Source organism: Zea mays, chromosome 6, assembly GCF_902167145.1.
Source record: "Zea mays cultivar B73 chromosome 6, Zm-B73-REFERENCE-NAM-5.0, whole genome shotgun sequence".
In the NCBI taxonomy this organism is placed as follows: Eukaryota; Viridiplantae; Streptophyta; class Magnoliopsida; order Poales; family Poaceae; genus Zea; species Zea mays.
In genome coordinates, this window is record NC_050101.1 from 48,933,971 (window position 1) to 48,951,931 (window position 17,961).

The window sequence follows — 17,961 nt, forward strand, 5'->3', positions numbered from 1 at the left end:
GTCAATATGCATACGAGGTTGGATTTCCGTTGAAGAAATATAGGGAGCGGAAGAATTGTAAATGGTTGAATTGTTCAATGGAAGGAAAGAATGCTGAAAGGGTAGCTAGAAATCCAAGGATACGTAACACATGTTCGAAACGAACACAGTGCAAGGCTAGGATGAAACTTAAAAAATCTACGATGATGCTAAAGAGAATGTTATTTCTGTTTGGATTGATCTGGTAAACTATGAGCATAATCATGAATTCTTGAAGAAAGATACAGAAAAAGGGCAATTGCAATGCAACAAAACGCATGATCGTGAATATATGGAGTTCCTTAGTGCGATGCAAGAAAGCAGGATTCCATAACATTGCATTATGGATTTTGTTACAGAAATGCATGGTGGCCCAGAAAACGTTCCAATAACTGTGCAGGACATGAGTAACCTATAAGTGTATTATGCATTGACAATAATTGTATTTTATATTACAGAAACAATCGTAATGTGTTGAGTTAGAGATAGTGCATAATCATTACATTTTTTGACAGGAAAAAAGCATGGCAAAGGGAAAGAAATGCAAATGATGTGTCAAAGCTGTTATTTTTTTTCATTATGCAAGAAAGATAATCCACAATTTTTTTCAGACTTTCAACTGGACAAAGAAGAGAAAATTTTAAGCATATTTTGGTCTCATGCTAGCCAGCAAGCCGAGTACATTGATTTTGGTGATGTAGTTACCTTTGATACTACACATAAGACTAATATGTACGATAAGCCATTAGGCATGTTTGTTGGCTCGAACCACCACCTACAATGCACAATATTTGGGTTTGCTTTACTAGGAGACGAGACAGTTAATACATTCGAATGGGTCTTCAATACGTTCAAAACATGTATGGGATGTGAAGGACCACGAGTGATGTTGACAGGTATGTTGTAATAAATGGCTCGTATTTATTATGGCACGTACTATATGATATCATATTGGCTTGCATAATGCTATGTAAATTTATCTATTTCAGATCAAGACCCTGCTATGCCAATCGCACTAGGCAGAGTATTCCCAAACACAATACATCGATTGTGTTTGTGGCATGTGCAAAACAGGTATATGCCCCACTTGAATGAATTGTATGCAAGATTTGAGGAGATGGATTTCAAAACAAGGTTCCAATCTATAATACATCATCCATTGAATGAAATGGAGTTCGAGGCTGCCTAGCAAATGATGCTAAATGATTTCCAGCTACACGAGAACAACACCCTTGCCAGATTATATGAAATACGCAAAGATTGGGTACCTGCATTTTTCAAAGGAGACTATTGTGGTCTTATGGTCTCTACACAACAAAGCGAGAGCATGAACAAGCTGGTGAAGAGTGCCCACGTGGATGCAAACACACCGCTTCATCAATTTGCAAAGCAAATGATGAAGCTCCTGCATAGTAGGAAGATGAAAGAGGCCAAAGAGGCACTAGGTTGCATGGTAAGTGAAAAAAATGATAAACATATGTTTTATGCTATTAAAAACAAAATGGTATTAATACTATATCGTGTAATTTGCAGGGTCAAAAGGATACAACTACATTGTATATGTTTGAAATAAGAGTTGCAAGGGCATACACTAGAGCTGTGATGCAAAGGTTCTAGGAGACCGTAAAATATGCAACTGCATACCGAATAGACCGTGATACAGAGGGTGATGAAAATGATTGGGTGGTGAAACATACTACAAGATCAAATAAAATTGTTTGGGGTCAACACCAATTCAAAATAAGGGCTGATGTGGATGCCGGAAAGTATTCATGTGAGTGCAAGCATTTGGAGCATACAGGTATGTTATACTAAACGATTATTTCTATATGAAAATCTAAATTATTACGAATACATAACTGTTTGTGATTAATATGTGCCATAATGTATGTTTAATCAATTATAGGTCTATTTTGTGTTCATCTTGTACGCGCTTTCATGCATCTACAAATTGAAAGGATCCCAAGTGAGTATATTTTGCAACGATACACATACTCCGCGCGTCAAGATGTGGCTTTTTCAAGAGACGATAGGAATTTGAAAGGAAAAGATGGAGAAACTAGATCATATAGACAGAAGATGTTGCTTAAAAAAGCAATGAAAGTAGTACACCATGCGAGTCTGTCTAAAGCTGGGAATGATAAAGCCCTAGAGATGATGGACGAATTATTAGGGTTATTGATGCGTGTGGAGCCTGATATAGGTACTGGTGAGAGTTGTGGCACAAGTGCTGGCGATGACATCCAGGTACGCACATCGTGTTATTATGAATTTTGCATAATTACTTGTCGATAATGATCCATGTATGTAATGATGATATAGGTCAAAGCGTATGAAACAGAAGAAATAGTTATAGACAACTTACGCAAATTAGATGATGGGAACGAGGTATGGAACAAATTTTTATAATGTATTATATATGCTGCTCTATAAAATTTGTGTCTTCACTCGAGTTTGTGTTATTTCACAGGAAATTTTAATGGGGTCTAATACAAATGAATGCAATGCTAAGGATGATCAATGTAATATGCCGATATTAACATTGGAACAAAACACTGATATTCGGCTGGTTGATAGTAGTTCTATAGATGTGGAAGCTAGAAAGGTAATAACATTGCTACAATATATGATAAAATATGTGAATATAAAAACTGACTTAATATCTTTGATTTGTAGAAACTGGAATTTCATATGGAAGGTGTAAACTTAGCAAGACTAGATAAGGCCAAGCCTAAGGGAAGAACAATCAAAAGTAGTGAGCAACAAGTTTTTAAATTGGGTGTGAAAGGAGCTAAGAAGAGGAGCAGGAAGTGCCAAAAATGTGGCATAGCTGATGGTCACAACAGCCGCACGTGTTTAACTGTGGAGGATAATAGGGTTCGATTGGCTAACCTATCTGGACGTAAGCGAGGACGACCTCCTGGTTCAAGGAACAAAATCATAGCTGCAGCCCCACAATGGAATGAGACATCAACGTCGAAAAAACGAATGGTGGATGTCGGAGATGATGATTCATCTGGTGATTCCTGTGTTTAATTGACAATGTCCAGAAAGTGTCATAAATATGCTTGTAAACTGGCATAAACGTGTGTGGAATTTGTCATAAGCCATTAACAGTTCTGTAGCAAACTGAATGTACATATACTTAGCATACATGTATGTGCAAATATGCATAACACTGCGTTGTGTAATGCATAAACTGGTTAGACTGTGAAGCATGACTGTACAAAAAATGAGATGTTTCCAGTATATAACGGTGATAATTGTATCATACACTTGAGACAAAACTAGAATAATGTATGTGCATAGAATGGTGATAATATTATCATAAAAGTATGGGGAAACATGCATAACACCAGCAATCAGTATATCATAAACTTGGGACAAAACAAGCATAATTCGAGGTTGTTGACAGCACAAATTTGTACAGGAAATTGGCAGAATCAAATGCAAGAAACACACATGACGATCAAACACATTTGGTACAATATTCCAGTTTAGAGATTCGCTGATCCCCAAAGTTGTCATTGACATAAACTAAGAAACGTCTACGATCTTTGCCCATATTATACACACATGACTGATCTGAAGTTTAGGGAACCATTGTATACAAAATATATTACATGTCCAAACTAAACTACATCCATTAGACGTTGAATCTTTGGATGTCTTCAAGCAGCGATAATGCTTTGTTTTTCGGATGGAATGTGATATAATGCAGCACAAGAGACCGTATCTCACTAGTGTTGCCCTACAATACAATAAAATTGAGTTATGTATACATCTGTACCATATGTTGCCTTGTGCCAAATATAGAATTAACTGGTAAATTTGTACGTACTGCTTCTATGTCTGACCGCAGAGATCCTTCGTCGCATTCATAAAAGAGAATGTAACCCATAACATAAAAACCACAGTCATTGGATCCTGTTGCCATGTTAGGACAATTTGGGCACACGTCAATTGCGAAGTTGCCAAATTTGGGAAAGTATGTCCTGGGCCGTACATGTTGTATTGCTTTGTTTAATCTACTCATAATAACCTTAGCCCATGGTAACTTTCTGCCACCTAAGCCCAAATGTGCAAAATGATAGTCCTTCCATGTAGTACCACCAAGTGTTGCCCCATATGGATTGGAATCTAAAATATGAATGCACTTCTTGACTGTATTGACAACATACAATGTCCAATGCCCCCTGCTTACCATGGGAACCATGATCTGACCGTGTAAAAAAAAGCATAAAATGAACAATGTAAGTTACAAAAGCATAACAATGTGATATGTTCCATTTAAAATAAATTATGTTTGTATTATGAAATACGATTGTTACCGCTTTGCATTGATCCAATTCATCTGTCTCGCGCAATGAATTGTCTAGAAGTGTGTGGAGTACATATTCATCAAAAGGTTGAGGGTTGCGACTGTGTCGTTCCTGTTCCTCAAAGTTGAGTAGTGACTGCAATAAACGATATAAATGGAGTCAGTATACTTGGGTTCATCCAATGTGTATATGAATATGGTGTATGTATGTTACGATAATTTACCCCAACATTAACATCAAGAATTAATCTGTTCGAACTCATGGAAGTCTGCTGATTTTTTGCATCATCATCAACACATCGGATGAAACACTGCATGAACACATTGTCGAGACACTTCCCATCGGCAAAAGATTCATATATATCAGAACATGTCGCTGAATATTCACCATAATCTATTATGGTCCTGGGGAATTTTTGATAACAATTAGAGAGGTCGCGAAAAACTACCAGCATATAAAAAGATTTTGATTTAGTCTGTACTTCATACCTGCTGGTGTCAGATTGCGGACCACACAAATATTCGCGTAGAGCTAACACAGTTTGCATCTCCGAATCAAGTGAAGCCTGGCCAACCTGAGGAGTGTTTGTAGCTGGATCGGTTTCAACAGAAACCTAAAAATATGTATGAAAATATACATATAAATCTGTGAACAGTTTTGACAACTATAATGAAAATGAAAATTGCTGAGCTGACATAAACTGGAATATACGTATGTGGAATCAAGTGTCATAAACTGACGTAAAATTACTGAGCTGACATTACTGATCCGAATCAAGTGTCATAAATCAGCTTGCAAACTGGCATAAATGTATGTGGAATTTATCATAAACAATTAACAGATATGGATACATGTACATCTACTTAGCATACATGTATGTGCAAATATGCATAACACTGCTTTGTGTAATGCATAAACTAGTCAGACTGTGAAGCATGACTGTACAAAATCTGTGAACAGTTTCGACAACTATAATGAAAATAGAAATTACTGAGCTGACATGTTCAGATGGAGTCTGATCAAAGCATGGACCACTGTCGGGGAGACCTGTTTCTGCCGCTTGTTGGACGCCGCCAGTAGACTAACAATTATGGTATAAATGGATTAGAAGTTTAGTAAACTACTAATAATAATATAGAAAAAACAACGAGGCGGTGTACTCATACCTTTATTTGCGGCGTCGCATCAAATATCGGCGCGGAAGATTCCGTATGTGGTGTTGCTTTAGGAGTGACGTTTGTGTTGGCCGGCATGTTCTGGCCACCGTCACCATGTTTACCCTAAAAAAATTGTAATGGTTATATGCTATTTAAAGAAAACGATGAATACAACCCTTCAATGAAAAATACAAGTAATAAGAAAAATATTACCACTGGGGTTGTAGGTGTTTTGTTCTGTTTCGTTATATTTGTATGAACCAGTGGATCAATATCAGCTTCATCGGGGCAACTTTCTAATAGTACACGAATATGTTGTTGCCTTAACAGTAATTCATGTACCTGTGTGTCTGTAAACTGTGTATCCTACTGGGATGCTGGAGTAGACATATCGGGTACAGTTGGGGGGCGGACACGTACATCCTTCTTTATGTATCATGTAAACAAAAAAACATTGTTTAAAATAATGGCATCAAAACGATATCGATAAATGATTGCATAACTTTTTTATATTGACGTAAAGACCATAAAACTGACTAACCTGCCGTCTGGGGAAGAATATCATCTGATTTTGTAGTTGTTTTCTGCACATCATAACCATCTTCATTGTCCCCCGACTCAGCGCGGAGGACCTCATCAATTAACTCGCCAAAAACATCAGATAGATTGTATTGTTTCTCAACAATCTGCTGAAGAGCTTGTTTAATAACTGAACACGCCTTACCAACCTCTGTATCAAAATGTGACAACTTCTCTATGAAACCCAGGCGGTGGCGGGATGGAAGCTGATTCAGCTTGCTTGATATCAAATCCCTGATGAGCGAGAGTTCGATGTGAATTGTGTGCTGTCCATATGGGTCAGGACGAGGTACATCAAAAGTGTTTGTCCTGGTCTTATGCTGTTGTAAATTGAAAAATATTAAGTAAATATATAGCGTATCACTGAATATTATGTTGAAATTCTATGAAAAAATATATAAATAGAATCTTGCCTTAAATTGTGCTTCAACAGGTGGTACAGCTGTGTAGCAGGTCTCTGTGGTGCTTCGGAACTAAAAAAGGCGTGAAAGATGGAGTAAAACTTATACACACATATTAAATTGATAAATGTGATTCATATGTTTAATGGACAATGCACAAAAAGCATCATAAATATGCTTACAAACTAGCATAAAGGTATGTGAAAGTTATCATATGCATATAAAAAATGATAGACACATAAAAAAATACCGAACAATGTCCAAATGGTTCTTCTCCTTTGCGTATCTTGCCCTTGTCAGCTCTTGTCAGAGCTTGAATAATATTCCTATCAAAATATTTGATGCGTGGTGTTCCACGTTTATTCTGAGGTGCCGCTAAGTCATGCAGATGATCCAAATAATACAACTGCAAAAATCATAACATGAATCATTGTGAGACATAATAAAGCATAATCTACGTGTATATGGATTTTGCATACAAGAATATGGCTACATATAACAGACAAAAAAAGGATATGCTTACAAGAATGACGATGGAACATCCGTAAATGGTTGTAGAAACGTTCGTAACGCTCCTAGTATGCCACTTCTTGGCAGCACGGCATAAATCATTGAAAATAAGTTGGCACCAGTCCATCTGGTGGAAACGATCCATCTCCTCAGTTAAAAGAACCTCATGGTTGGTTATTCCCCAGCTGGCAGTAGACAACAACAACCTATTGAACAGTATCAGGAAAAAGGATCTGATGCTTAGATCATCGTCAGACCCTTTCCTCAGACAATCTTGAAGAGCTGCAACCCCAAAATCTTCTTTCGATAAACCAAGTTCAGCCCTTAAATTGTTGGCAGCAACAGCTTCATCGATGCCCAATGTCGTTCCTCCACCAGCATTTGGTAACCCCAAAATAAGGTGCACTGTATCCTTTGTAATTTTGAGCTCCTTCCCTGGGCCGACTTGAATTGTCATGTCATTATGGTCAAGCTTTTCCATCAGCCAAGCTAAATGTGATCTACTGCCGAGTGCGTCAAGTCTCATATCAAGAATACTGGAAAAATCCCCTCCGTGCAATAGCTTGGCGCTGTCTGTCATTTAATATCTGGATGCTTACTAATACGTCTTGGGGGTTGCATCTCACATTAAGCCTCTGCTGAAAAAAATGTATACAATGAATATCGTAAACATTTACATCTGCATAATCGCAACTCAATGTTTAACTCAAACCTCAACACAACATGATTTCACGCAGAAAATGATATATTGCCATAGACCATAAATTCTAACCTGTCGGGGGGGGGGGGGGGGGGTCCACTACTTTCCTCCACTTTGTAACTATCTTCTTCAAGACATTTGGAGGACTATCATCGAAGTTACGCTTCTTCGATAATGGCATAAAGTCATCGTCCTCATCAGCAGTCTGCCTTGTTTCGTGTCTCACAGTTTCCGCCGGAACACGGGGTATGTCAACACTAAAGCACTCTTGAGTAGACTGAATTATAATCCGTTTTGGATTAGATGGAGGTCGGTCTACGTTCTTCATGTATGATGTTCCTGCCAAATCAAACAACACATATACATAAAAAACGTAAAGGAGCAATAAAAAGATAAGCGCAAGTCAATTCAGTTCAGTTCATGACCATGCATTCCATTACTACACAAAAAATCATGCAGCGGCACTACTAACATCTATGCATGTTGTGCAAAATACGAACAAAGCGGGCCGGGGAGCACTGCTAGGGCCCACTAGGAAGGGTTTGGAGGTAGGGATAGAGAGACGCGCTGCTGCGTTCTTCATATATGATGTTCGAGCCAAATCGAACAACACATATACATAAAAAACTTAATGGATCAATAAAAAATCTGCTCATATGCGACGTCCAATTAATGTATAATCTGGATATTTCGTGCGTGCTGACCCTAATTGAACAGCGAGATGTTTATGGCATAACATATTGATGTATATATCATAATTTTGTCAACAAAGCAGCATAACACAGTATTGTAAATTGCATAAACGTGTGAGACGTTGAATAGTATAAATTTGTGTATCCGTTTAACAATAAATTTATGCTGAATTGTTTTTTGATAAATCAAGCAATTGACAAAATAATAAGGTGAAACCGATTTACGATTCAGATTGTGTAAATATGCAAATGTAAGAGTTAAAGGTTGAGGACATACCCGAGTGTGGATGTGCCTGGAGGCCGGCCGATTTTGGGACCCCTCTACAGGGGAGAAGCCCAAGGCGACGCGCGGCTCGGTCAATGCGTAGGGGACTCGGCGTTGGGGACGGAGCTCGCGACGACGTAGGGGACTCGGCGTTCGGCCGCCATGGTGGAGAAGATCGAGGTCTCGGTCTCTGCGGTGGAGAAAAACGAGGGAGCGGCGCCACCGCCTCCGCGATTCCGGGTCCCTTCATGGTGAGGAAGAATAAGGCGACGATGTCTCTGCGGCGGAGAAGGCGATTCCGGGTCTCTGCGGTGGAGAAGGTGAATGCGATGGCGGTGGAACGACGGGGGGAGAATCTCTATGTGTTCGGCGGCCGCGGTAGAGAAGAAGCTCACGACGGCGATTAATCTAGGGTTCGGCGGGCGCGGTGGAGAAGAAGCAGACGGCGGCGATTGAGCTAGGGTTCGGCCGCCGCGAGCGTTACGGGTGAGGTGAGCTGAAAAAATGCGTGCTCGGTTGCTGGATTCGTGGGCCTGATACACGTAAACTGCTGGCGAAATCAACACGAAGGCCCATGGACCGACACGTGGATTACTGTATCATAAACGGAAGCATAAGACATCGTAATATCAATATTTTTGTGGGGACTAGTACGACTGCCCAGATTGTGGGGACACGATCTTTTCGTGGGCCCGGATGCCCCGAAACATGCGCACACCAAAAAGTGTGTAAACCGTAACAAGATTGAGCATAACACGTAGTTATAATTGACGTAAGTAGGTGGTACAATGAGCAAAAAAAGCCTGCGCACCTGGTCGGTACGGTGCGGTCCGCGCACCTGGTCGGTTTCTGGTCGGGGCTTCAATTAGTTAGAGAGAGCCCAGGGCTCTAAATACTATATATATATATTGTATATTAGGAGCCCTGGGCTTCCAATAACTAGAGGAAGCCCAGGTCGGACGGTGCACACCGGTCGAGCCGGACCAGATCCAGACGTCTATAAAACAGGACTCGGAGTGCTAGGGTTCAGTTTTTTACGCTCCACCCTGATTCATTAGCGACGCCGCGTGCGACGACGGCGGTTGGCCCAGAGCGTGTGCGGCGGTGGACCCCCAGCCGGTGGCCGCAGCTCCATGACCTCGACGCGCGGTGGCAGAGGTTCCTCGATCCAGAGTAGTGGCGGCGGTTCCCAGGTCGGTGGTGGTGGCTCCCCGATCCAGAGGGCGAGCGACAGCAGGGCTCTTGTGCGGGCAAGCGGTGGCGTCCCCGAGGAGGCGGCACTTCCAAGGCCGGCAAGCAAGCGGCGCCCGACGACGTGCGAGTAGTGACGGCGACGCATGAGCCGCGAGGTTCGAGCGAGCGGCGTCATGGAAGGCGCGAGATGCGCGCAGCGTTGATCGCGCGTGACATCCTCCGATCCGGCGCAGTTTGGACGGCCCGAGTGACGACCTACATTTGTGCTTTTGTCATCGACGACGTTCTCCGGCCACTACCTCCTTCGATTCGTGTTTTCTTTTCGATTATTGTGTTTTATACCTACCACATGTATTATTTACGCTAAAAACTGTACGATTTTATGCTTGAACACGGAGTTCGTAAATCAGATTACTGCATGCACATTGGAAAGACAATTTCTTGATTTATGTTGTTCGTAATTTGCGCGCATGCAATTGAAACTCCCACGATTTTGCCATAATTTTTGGATCTGTATAAAAATAGAAACCGCATAATTTGTGCGCATGCAATGGAAACTCCCACGATTTTGCCATAATTTTTAGATCTGTATAAAAATAGAAACCGCATGCATGCGGCTGCCATGTTTTTCGGATCTGCCATAAAAATATGATCGTAATAACAACCTACTAGAGCTATCAACCTCTCACATTGGCTTGGTATTTACTCTTATAATTGAGGGATTTTATGCTCAAAACTTAATGTTTTTACGCTCCACCCGGAGATGCGTCCACCAGTGAACAACATGCCAGATTTTTTACGCAGTGTAACGAATTGCATAAATACCTACACCATGTAGTATAATTTGTATCAGTATATATCATAAACTAGTTCTAATGCGTTTAGCTGCATGGCTATTGGAGGGATCATATATTTATGAAGGAAATAAAACATTAAATACGATTTTTTGTTTCTATGCATGCAATTCATTTCCTTTCATTGCATATTCTTTCCATCATAAATTCATGCGCATGCAACCAGTAACAGATTTTTACGCAGTATACCGAATTGCATAATTATCTACACAGTGTAGCATATTTAGTATTAGTATATATCATAAAATGGTCATTACGAGTCTAGCTGCATGGCTGTTGCATCGATCCTAAATTTATGGAAGAAATAAAGCATTTAAAAATAGAAACCGCCAGACATATGTTTCCTAAATTTACGCGCATGCAAAGGAACGTGTTAGACCAATACATGCATTTTGCCATAATTTTTGGATCTATATAACCGCATGTATGCGGCTGCCATGTTTTCGGATATGCCATAAAAATAGGATCGTAATAATAACCTACTAGAGCTATGAACCTCTTACATTGGCTCCGTATTTACGCTTATAACTGAGAGATTTTATGCTCAAAACTTAAGGTTATTACGCTTCAACCCGGAGATGCGTCTAACAGTGAACAACATGCCAGATTTTTACGCAGTGTAACGAATTGCATAAAAACCTACACCATGTAGTATAATTTGTATCAGTATATATCATAAACTAGATCTAATGTGTTTAGATGCATACATGCAGGATTAAGTTTCACAAGTTTACAAAGGTAGCTTTTATGCGCCAAGATATATGATCAACAGGTAGCTCGATAGACCACGTGAAGGTCGGGCGCGTATGGGATTTATTCTAACGAATTTCTTTTTTCTACTATATATATGCAGAGAACTTTTACTATCTATGTCGAAGAAAACTAGATCGCTGGTGAAGAATGGAGAAAACAAATGAGGTTTCGACGACGACGACCAGCAGCTAGCATGCATGTTTTTGCCTAGCTAGTTCATGTACCTTGCATCGTCCATCGTCTGCTGTGGTTGACGATTAAAAGCTTGCAGCACTAGAAACCACACACGCGCCATCGAACATCTACATCGAACACCGACATCGAATCGCGCGCGCAGCATTGTCGGATGATGGAGCAGTACGTACTCATGTGTGTTTGTGTGTGTGATGGAGTTCATTACTGTTATCGTGCGGCGCTTTGATTTGTAGAAATATGATTTCTAGTGACGGTTTTCTTAAGAAACGTCTGTAGAAATATGATTTCTAGTGACGGTTTTCTTAAGAAACCGCCACTAAAAATAGCATAAGTGGTTGATAGTCGAATCCGTCTGTAAAAATATACCGCATCGCAGGCTTTGAGCCTTTTTCTACTAGTGTAACGAGTGTATATAAGTAATTATATATATATATATATATATATATATATATATATATATATATATATATATATATATATATATATATATATATATATATATATATATATATATATATATATATATATATATATATATATATATATATATATGGTGCAACTTTATTTATTTACACATGTTGCTGCATGCATGCAGGATTAAGTTTCACAAGTTTACAAAGCTAGCTTTTATGCGCCAAGATATATGATCATGCATGACAGGTAGCTCGATAGATCACGTGAAGGTCGGGCGCGTATGGGATTTATTCTAACGATTTTTTTTTTTTGCTACTATATATATGCAGAGAACTTTTACCATCTATGGTCGAAGAAAACTAGATCGCTGGTGAAGAACGGAGAAAACAAATGACGTTTCGACGACGACCAGCAGCTAGCATGCATGTTTTTGCCTAGCTAGTTCATGTACGTTATTGCATCGTCCGTCGTCTGCTCTGGTTGACGATTAAAAGCTTGCAGCACTAGAAACCACACACGCGCCATCGAACATCTACATCGAACACCGACATCGAATCGCGCGCGCAGCATTGTCGGATGATGGAGCAGTACGTACTCATGTGTGTTTGTGTGTGTGATGGAATTCATTACTGTTATCGTGCGGCGCTTTGATTTGTTTTCTGTTGCCGGTACACTCCAAAAGAATCGATACTGGTAACCGGAAGAAAACCCAAAAGCTGGCTGGCTATCAGCACGTACGGTCTATTAAAATTCGCATAAAAAAGGGGGAAGTGTGCTGAACATGTAAATAAATTAAATACACATCAAAGCAGGAGTACTTAATTTATTAGCTGCTGTGTATGCATGTGTGCATTGATATGAAAATTAGCATGCATCCGTACCTTGCGTTAGGATCCTAAAGCAAAGCCTGATAATATAGTATCCATGTAGTAATTGTTAGCTCCCTTTCTCTATTAATACATGGCTCGTCTTCTTTGGCGGGTTTATTTTGGTTCGTGGCTAACTGTATCATATATATTTTGTCTAAGTTTAATCGTGCGAATTGAGAAACTAATTTTAAATAGAAAAGAATAGATAGACGTAACAAGTTAGGCAGCAAGCCAAAAACAAGTTTCTCGGTTTAATTTTATGCGTAAGCCGGCTGTACACGCTTCTGTTGTCTTTTTTTTTACACCTCAGCGTTGAGTCCTCTTACGATAAACAAACCTCAGAATGGTGACACGCCTACACAATCGCCAAATATCAAATCAATAATCTAAAGGTAAAAAAGAAGGGGGGAAGGCGCTTTATAGCTAGCTTTTCTCCTTTACCCACCGAGTGTATTTGGACATATATAATAATATGAAAAAAAAAGAAAGGGAGGCGCTTTATTTTAATTTCTGGCTCGCTCTCGCCCAGCTTTCCTCGTCTTTAGCTAATTGCGACCCATGGAGGAGAAGCACTCACATAAAATACTCTCCAGCTGCAGGATTATTGCTGCATATGCCGGCCGTGCTCATGTTATATTTGCAGCAGCTACACATACAGCAGCACATATATATAAATAAACATAGATGATGCATATGTGTACACTCTATAGCTAGCTAGTGTTATTCGATCTCTCTCTCTATATATATACATATGTGTCACTCACGACTCCACAGATAGATAGCTACACGTACGTACGTGTGTGTGCAAACAATCCGATCAGCTGGGAAGCAAACAACAACGAACGAACGCCATGATGGCGGCGTGCTTGGAGGCGAAGAAACCCTACCTGATCGCTCTTGCCATCCAGATCATCGGCACCGGCATGTTCGTCATCTCCAAGGCAGCCTTCGACGACGGCATGAGCACCTTCGTATTCATCTTCTACAGGATGGCCGCCGCCTCGCTCATCCTCGTGCCCACAGCCATTGTCCACCAAAGGTATATATAATTTCATCCATATCGTCGTAAGAAGGGTGCGGTGCATGCATTTATAAGAAGTGCACCCAGTTAATTAACCATGCACATGCATGCATGCATGAAGATGCAGCAAATATACGACTGCGCGCGCGCAGGTGTGTCGTGTGTGTGTAGGTAGGTACTCCTACTTTCGATGACATGCATGCATGGCAAATTAATATACTACGTACGGTGCTCGGTGCACACGCCCTAACGACGACGTCGTATCGTACGACTCTCTTTTTCGAATTAATTTAAAAAAACAGAAATTGTACAGCTCTTTATTTGTTGGCCGTATATGCATGCAGGAAGAATATGCGGTCCATGTCTGGGAAGCTGCTTCTCAAGCTCTTCTTGCTCGCCTTGATCGGGTACGTACGCATATACATGGCTCATGCGTGCATGTGTTAATTTGGAATCGATCGATAGACGATGATGTCTTTGCTCATGCATGCACGCATTCACATGCCTGAAAAAAATATATTAAATTTTTTTGCAGGAACACATTCAGCTTGAACACGTACAACCTGACCCTGAAGCTGACGTCCGCGACGGTGGGGTCCGCGCTAGCCAACTCCGTGCCCGTATTCACCTTCTGCCTGGTGCTGGTGCTGAGGATGGAGACGGTGAACCTGAGGACGGCCGCCGGCGTGGCCAAGGCCGCCGGCGTCGCGCTCTGCGTCGCCGGAGTCCTCGTCCTCGCCTTCTACGCCGGTCCGGCCATGAGCCCCGTGAACCACCACCGCGCCTTCGCCGCCCCGAGGCAGCACGCCGCCTCCACCGGTGGTCCGCCGAGCAGGTCGAGGTGGATCACAGGGACGCTGCTCATGGTCCTCGCCAACGTCACGTGGGCCCTCTGGATCGTCCTGCAGGTATCTATCTATCTACCTATCCATCCCCTCTCCTTTCCTTGCTGTCAGTATCAGATGTGTCCTTAGCTATTTATTAGTACTCCCTTGGTTCCTGTATATAAGACGTAATCACTTCTGAATTAAAGACCAAAAAATACATTTAATTCTCTTTATATCATTACGCCTTATTATATTGTGGGACAAGAATAAAAATTAGTTACGCGAGTAGCAGATCCCCTGGTGGTTTGCTAAACAAGTTTCATCCAGTAAATTAAGAGCAAGTACTTACTTACTAGAAGGCGAATAATCTAGTTTGATTAGGTATGATATATAGTGATGTGTGTGTGCAGTGTCCACTAATAACATGCATGATGCATCCAAGTTAAGCATGCATATGTCCTTTCACCTGGTGCCTGCTGTGTTGGACTATTATTCCATGCAAACATGCAACGTTAATTTTCAGGTAGAAGCTAGCTAGATTAAAAAAACACCCCGAATATACTGCTACAAGCTATGCTAGGCACATAATTAATGTATATATGATTCTGTTAGGTATAATAGAGACATGTATTTATATATATTGCTAGCAGTGGCAGGGGACCGAGCAATAAAGTTAGTTACTTGGAATCTTGAGACCAAATAATTAAATAAATATACATGTTCTTAATATATGTTTGTGGCCTGCGTGCGTGCAGTCGGCACTGCTGAAGGAGTACCCGAACAGGATGCTTGTGACGGCGACGCAGTGCGTGTTCAGCATGATGCAGTCATTCGTGGTGGCAGTGGTGGCCGAGAGGGGTGACATGTCCAAGTGGAAGCTCCGATGTGACATTACCCTCGTAGCCGTCCTTTACGTGGTAATTATATCTAGAATTTATTTACTAACTTATATATTGATAGAATATTTTTTTTATTATTGTCTTTTTTTTTCTGATTCATGCATGCTATGCTACCGCCAGGGTTTTGTGGTGACGGGACTGTCCCATTACCTCCAAGCATGGTGCATGGAGCTGAAAGGCCCCGTGTTCCTGGCGATGACGAACCCGCTCTGCTTCGTCTTCACCATATTCAGCTCCTCCTTCTTCCTGGGAGAGATCGTGCACCTCGGCAGCATCTTGGGTGGAGCTCTGCTTGTGGCCGGCCTGTACAGCGTGCACTGGGGTAAGCTCAAGGAAGACAGGAGGTCTGAGGCGGCGGAACAGGAGAAGACCAAGCCGCAGGAAGAACCAGCAGCAGTAGCTGGAGTGCCCTCCGTGCTCGACCAAGCGTGATGCTCATACATATGGTTGCTTCATCAGAGCGCCCTAGCTTGAGCGAGCTCCATCGACCATCAGCTAACTAATGAACTGTTGGGACCAATATGCATGATGCATATCACTGTGCATGAAGAACCAATTAATTAACTGTGGATTATTAAGAGAGTGAGCATGTAGTTCTACTTGCATGCATCTGGGTATTTTGTATAGAACACATCAAGTTGCGTCTGTGACATCAATGCAAGCTAGGGCATGCATGCATTCCATCATTCAATGCATGCATAACTCACTTGAATGCTGTTGTATCCACTCCACCCATGCACTTTGAATAAATACATATGTCGACTTATATATGCGTGAAGTTATTACGACATAAAATAAATCGACTGAGATCGATCAATCATATATGTCTCCTCTTGTTGGATCCAAAGGCATGCAACACCTAAGGGCCGGTTTGGGAACTATGTTTCTCAAAGCAACAGTTTATAATAGCACAATTCACCGCATGCCATGACATAACTATGATATATTTAACATCAATCCAATCCAATATCTGTTTAGAGATAAAATATTTCAGTTGTAGTATAAGAGAAGAGGAGACTGCAGCTGCGTGCAAATGCAAGCTAGACCAAAGTCTTTTAAACCCAAAAATATGCGTGCAAGTGCAAGCTAGACCAAAGTCTTTTAAACCCAAAAATACCGTGGTATTGATAAAAGTATGGTTTAAAATACAAGATTTCTAGATATGCTCCCAAACGTGTTTTGGTCTAAAATATTATGGTATGTTTAAATACCACGGTATTATCTTGTAACTAAAGAAAATACAATATTCCAAACAGGGCATAATAAGTGTCTTTCCATCCACCGAACGGTGGCCCTCGTGGGATGGGACGTTGACGTCAGTTCAATGGTTTCCATACGGGGATTTGTGTGTGGTGGCTAGCTATAGACAGGGAGAGGATTTGCTTTATTTAATTTAGTTCTTATTAAAAAAACAGTGAAGATCCATGGACCACATCAACAGAGCTTAGCTGCTAAGGAAGAAAGAAACTTGTGGCTAACATAGCTCGTTAATTACACCGAGTGCATGTACAAATAAAAGGGTCCTTTTGATCGATTGGCTATAGCTAGTAGGCCGCGGGAGCCGGGAGGTCCCCCGCCCGCCTATGGTCGATGTGAGAGCTAAAGAAGGCCAGCATATATATGTGGCTGCTATGCATGTCTTTCTCCTTTTTCGTGGCATTTACTTGATTGTTGGTGTTAATTTGTAATGGTTTTTTTTAACGTATATAGTTTATTTCTTGATGCCCAAGTTCATAAAAAAGTTTTTTTTAAAAGAACTAAGCTAATGAGATTTGTTGTCACCAGTAGTAGATAATTGTAGCGAGCTGCTAAATAAAAGAACACATCTTCGTAAATAAAACAACAAATTAATAATGAAACTTGTCCTGCTTATGACATTTAGGGGTTGTTTGGTCGTCTAAGGACTAAAGTTTAGTCTCTACGTTTTTTGGTTTCAAGAACTAAAAGTATTCAAAACATATTAAATAATTTATAAGACGACCAAAATACTCACTTAGCATTATCCTGTAATTAGTGCAACTAAAATAAAGAGGGAAATGGAATTAACATGATTTAGTCCATTTAGCCATCCCTTAAAAGACTAGATACTAAAATACTTTAGTCTTTATTTTAGTATCACCGTTTGATAATTTAGAGACTAAATAAGATTAAAATAGAGGGACTAATCCCTCGAACCAAATAGGACCTTACTTGGGCAGGGCAAGAGCTAGCAGTTTGGCAATATATGGGTCGTCGCGTGCTTGTCGATTCACACCTCACTAACACGTACGTGCTTTGTTTCTGATCTGGTT

At 40.8% G+C, this 17,961-nt stretch overlaps 1 protein-coding gene across 1 annotated transcript; it reads left to right on the forward strand.

Annotated features, from left to right (window-relative positions):
• The first annotated feature begins 13,652 nt into the window (after positions 1-13,652).
• On the forward strand, positions 13,653-16,435 carry LOC100192030 (uncharacterized). Its single transcript, NM_001137453.1, has 5 exons — positions 13,653-13,962; positions 14,289-14,351; positions 14,480-14,852; positions 15,527-15,688; positions 15,791-16,435. The coding sequence occupies exons 1-5, from the start codon at positions 13,775-13,777 to the stop codon at positions 16,100-16,102; spliced, it is 1,098 nt and encodes a 365-aa protein (NP_001130925.1). The 5' UTR covers positions 13,653-13,774; the 3' UTR covers positions 16,103-16,435.
• Positions 16,436-17,961: the final 1,526 nt, after the last annotated feature.